This window comes from Staurois parvus, unplaced genomic scaffold (genome assembly GCF_062004578.1).
Source record: "Staurois parvus isolate SC_StPar_1 unplaced genomic scaffold, SC_StPar_1.0 ptg001185l, whole genome shotgun sequence".
Classification (NCBI taxonomy): Eukaryota; Metazoa; Chordata; class Amphibia; order Anura; family Ranidae; genus Staurois; species Staurois parvus.
Window position 1 is genome coordinate 460,114 of NW_028318981.1, and position 5,165 is coordinate 465,278.

Genomic DNA, 5,165 nt, shown 5'->3' on the forward strand with positions numbered 1-5,165 from the left:
GAATACTGTAAGTAGCTGATACAGACTAATTTAAAATAGCTGAAAGCTGAAGGGGGTCTCTATTAAAATGTTACTGTTGGGCCCCATGATCCATAGTTGCACCCTTGCCTGAGGCCATGTCAGAACGATTGTGGAGAGTCTTCTATGAGTTCAGGTTGGGCAAGTTGTTTGAAATAGTTTTTTCAGCCCTCCCTTGCAGAAGACTGACATAACCGCTTCCACCTAGGTCCTACTTTACAGCACCACAATGATAAATAAATGGACAGATCAAAGATTTATTGATTTATTACACGTATTCAAAACACTTACATTTTTACAGCATTTTACAAACTGAACATTCCCATCAGTCCCTACCCTTAGGGAGGGAGCATTCTAAGGTCCATATCTCAAGGTCATAGATACACATATTAGACAGGAGTCAATTAACCTACCAGCATATCTTTTGGAATGTGGGAGGAAACAACAGTTGACAGAAACCTAGACAAACACAGGGAGAACATGCAAACACAATGCAGATAGCATCCTGGCTTCAAACTATGGACCCCAAGCAGAAGTGCAAACCACCAAAGCTGGCCATAGATGGGTCGAACCTCGGCCGGTTCAGCAGGGACTGGCCAAGATTCAATCCATCTATGGGTAGGCTGGTTGCACCCATGACAATCCATGGTTGCACTCAAGTCAAACATGCAAACCTCATGCAGATAGCATCCTAGCTTTAAACTATGAACCTAAAGCAGGAGTGAAAACCCCCAAAGCCAGCCAGAGATGGATCAAATCTCTGGTGGGTTCAGCAGGGACTAGCCAAGATTCGATCTATCTATGGGTAGGCTGTTTGCACCCAAGTCAATCCATGGTTGTAACTAAACTGAACATGCAAACTCCATGCAGATAGCATCCTGGCTTTAAATTATGGATGCCATGAATGCTCATGCACTACCGTGAACCTATGGATGTCCTTGTTTTTGTCTACCCTGTTAATTAAAATAAATAAAAATGAGTTGAATATAAATTATGGATGCCAAGAAGAAGTGTAAACCATCAAAGCTGGCCATAGATGGATCATATCTCCATCAGTTCAGCAGGGACTTGCCAAGATACGATCCATCTATGGGAAGGCTGGTTGCACCCAAGTGAATCCATGGTTGCGCCCAAGTCGAACATGCAACCCCTATGCAAAGAACATCCTGGCTATAAACTATGGATCCCAAGCAGAAGTGCAAGTCATCAAAGCTGGCCATAGATGGATCATATCTCAATCGGTTCAGCGGGGACTTGTCAAGATACGATTCGTCTATGGGAAGGCTGGTTGCACCCAAGTCAATCCATGGTTGCGCCCAAGTCGAACATGCGACCCCTATGCAAAGAACATCCTGGCTATAAACTATGGATCCCAAGCAGAAGTGCAAGTCATTAAAGGTGGCAATAGATGTATTCAATCTTGGCCAATTCAGCAGAGACCGACCGAGATTCGATCCAGCTATGGGCAAACTGGTTGCACCTAAGTCGATTTATTGATCGACTTGGGTACAACCAGCCTGACTTATTTTTTTGCATGCTGTTACTGCCCGCGGCTATAGTCACTAACAGTAATCATTGTATTCTGCCGGCCGGGAGAGGAAAGCAAAGGAAAGAAATTGGAATCATCTATTGCTTGCCTAAGCCAATAGATAGTAAGATTTGGGAAACCTGGAGAAGAAGTGCAGCCTGTTTTGGGTGGCTTCCATCGTTAGTGCTATGTTTTGAGCTGTATTCCAAAATAGTAAATTGATTATCTTAGTGACACTACCAATGACCAGTGGGAAGAGTTCAATAAATATACAACCCCCTTCGCCCCAACGCTTTCACGGTCAATCACAGTGGTCAGCACAGGAGAGACAGGAAGATGGCAGATATAAATTGTATCTATATTGGGGTACCCTACAGAAGTTTCCACTCACCATTTTAGCCCATGGTGGGCGGAGTCCTTTCTTTTAAATATCTGACTCCTCCTGATTTGCCCCCAGATATCGTTATACATCGCCTCCATACACCTATCATGGCATGAAAGTGTTCGGTGAAGGTGTTGGTGAAGCTGTGGAGGTATCAAACTGAGATACCCAACCCAAAAAGTACATTGATTATGTCAGTGACACTACCAATGACCAGTGGGAGGAGCTCAATAAATATTCAACCCCCTTCACCCCAACGCTTTTACAGCCAGTCACAGTGGTCAGCACAGGAGAAACAGGAAGTTCACAGATATAAATTGTATCTATATTGAGATACCCTACAGTAGTCTCCACCTGCTGCTTCAGCCCATTGGATTGCTAATCCACCAGAGTTCTCCTTTATTTTAAATTTCCCACCCTCCATATTGGGATACCCTACAGAAGGCTCCACCCACCACTTCATTATATTGGATCATTACTCCACCAAATGTCTCCTTTCTTTTAAATTTTCTGCCCCTCATGATTTGCCTCCAGATATCTTTATACACCCCCTCCATACGCCTATCACAGCATGAAGGGGTTCGGTGAAGGTGGCGGTGAAGGTGTAGAGGTGTGGGACTGAGATACCCAATTCGTAAAAGGAGATCAGCCCAGATTCATAATCCAGAGACACCCTTATGGTGCCACTGGAGATGCTCCCAAATAAGCAGGTCTCTTTACGGTCATGTATCACGGAATAGCGATCATGATTCCTAGATAAACACCAGGACTTCCTATTATTTCCAATCACTGACTGAATCCCACCTTTCCTGTCTATACTGGGGTAACACATCCCTATTCTCCAGTTATCTGACTCTTGGACCTCAACATCCCAGCAATGGCACCCAGTGGAGAATCTCTGACTGCTCAATACCTGAGGACGAAACTCAAACCTCTCTGGAGTGTCTGGAAGATTCTTGTTTATAAATGACAAGGATGCAGCCTTCCCGTCATCCAATAGATGCAGGTAATTATAAACTGTGTTCACATCCAGTAATATGTCTACCGGTTCTTGTAGGTCAATTTGTCCATTCCCCCCTGTTATTATATCAGGTAAACCTGTGTGTAAGGTGTGTGAGACCCCAGCCTTATCCCAACCAACTCCACTATGAAGAAGTTCATCGTGTCTCTCACTGCCCTCATCATCTCCATCCTCAGTAACGTTGTCTGATACTGGTATTGTCTGTCTGTCTGATTCCTGTAGGACAGTCAATGGATCCATCATGTCAACCTGCTCCTCGATGTGACCAGTCTTTTTGAACAGTTCCTCATTTTTTATTTCCAGCTGGTGGATCAAATCAGAGACTGAGATCTGTTCCTGGCTGGAGATGCCATTCAGAATTGTCTCTTTCAGGTCTTTCAACCATCTTCTGAAGTCTGAACTTATAGTCTTGGCTCGCACTGTTTCACTAGCTGCTTTATCTTTCACTTTTCTCCTGGATTCTTGTAGATACCTGGTGACGTCTTCAATGTTCATTATAATTAATGCCCTGGGTTGCTCTGTTTCACTAGCTGCTTTACCTTGCGCTCTTCTACTGGGTTCCTGTAGACATCTGGTGACATCCTCAACGTTCGATGAAGTCAGTTCCCTGACTTGCTCTATTTCACTAGCTGCTTTACCTTCCGCTCTTCTGATGGGTTCCTGTAGACATCTGGTGACTTCCTCAACATTCGATAAAGTTTGTTCCCTGGCTCGCTCGGTTTCACTAGTTGCTTTACCTCGCTGTCTTCTGGGTTCCTGTAGACGTCTGGTGACTTCCTCAATGTTCAATGTAATCCATTTTGTTTCTATCACCCTTTCAGAGGTTTCATCTGGCATCCCTTCCTGCTTCCTCCAGTGTCCTCGGGCCCAACTACAGATACAGGGGAAGTCTTCACTGAAGTAATACTCTTGGTTGACAAAGCTTTTTCCATTCTCCATGGAAGTCGTGAGGTTGAAGATAAGATTAGATGCGCTCTGGTGGCTTGATGTGGACTCTCAGATGGTTATCAAACAGAGAAGCTGCACCCAGGGAACCAGCAGCAGATCGAAGACGACATAAGCAGCGGAACTTGGTTACTTCCTCATCAGTGTAGATAGGTGACGTTGAACTATATTGAGCAGAAATATATTTCTTTGCAGTAAAGGATGAATAATAAACTTTTTTTTCTTCATTCAGGACAGGAATAGGCTCCGGACTCCTCAAATATATCCAGCAGACGATAAGTACGTACCCGGAAGAAGTCTCACCCACATCTAAGAGGTACTATAGAAATGTCTAGAATTTAGGGGAAGTCCAGCTCCACCCCCACATAACCCCCCCGCCAACAGTAGGAGACAGAAACGAAAGTGAAAATTGTATCAAACCGAGAAACCAGCCTAACTGGCTCTACACATTCCTACAATGGGTGAGGCTGAGCCTTCAGCTATTTCTATACTGCTTACAAAAGGGTTGTTATATGGAGATAGCTGGAATATACACAAAAGAACTTTCTCTGGAACGATCCCATGTGCAGAAAAATACACAATCTCTTAAAATGTTGTAGCTTGAACCATACATTTGTAATAAAAAAAGAAAAGGAAAGAGTGTGCAGCCCTTGATCATTTCTGTGCAGATCAGATCGGTGCCTGGAAAACACATCTTATGTACATACGTTGTACCTAAGAACCTTCCACATCTGGCCTGACAATACGGGTATTTTGCTGCTGATCCGGCTCAGTTGGGTTCAGTAGTGATGGGGGGAAGGGGGATGATGTACAATGTACCCCACCTCAGCAATACACAAACGTCAAGCACAGTTCACTAAACCTCCTGTGAAGTCTCCTGTATGAAAAGAACAGACATCAGATGCACAGGAGGAGTCATTATGGAGCTTCAGGGGTCACAGGGGTTGCAATGGCAAACCCACCCATGCTCCAGGGGGGCCCTTCTCTGCAATACACAAACTTCAAGCACAGTTCACTAAATCATCTCCATTAATCTTCCCCTATTGATAGAGTTCTCCCTTTCTGCTATCACCACCTTTTATAGTGGGGAGCTAAGCTATGAAGCTCTCACACCCTATTGACTGCTTTGGGGCCACAGAAATGGGTCAATGACTGGATGAGACATTACGGGTCAGCTATCTAATCCAGCAACTGCTGACTCCGAACCTCCTGTGAAGTCTTCTGTATGAGAAGAACCAGGGGCGGACTGACAACTCATGGGGCCCCCGGGC

The 5,165-nt window shown here is 44.6% G+C and overlaps 1 protein-coding gene across 1 annotated transcript; it reads right to left on the reverse strand.

The window, feature by feature from the left end:
• Positions 1-269: 269 nt before the first annotated feature.
• On the reverse strand, positions 270-4,223 carry LOC149438515 (uncharacterized). Its single transcript, XM_089659770.1, has one exon. The coding sequence runs from the start codon at positions 3,886-3,888 to the stop codon at positions 2,446-2,448; it is 1,443 nt and encodes a 480-aa protein (XP_089515896.1). The 5' UTR covers positions 3,889-4,223; the 3' UTR covers positions 270-2,445.
• Between the last annotated feature and the right edge of the window lie 942 nt (positions 4,224-5,165).

Coding starts and splice junctions, on each gene's coding strand:
- LOC149438515 (XM_089659770.1), bottom strand. CDS start 3,888: ATGGAGAATGGAAAAAGCTTTGTCAACCAAGAGTATTACTTCAGTGAA.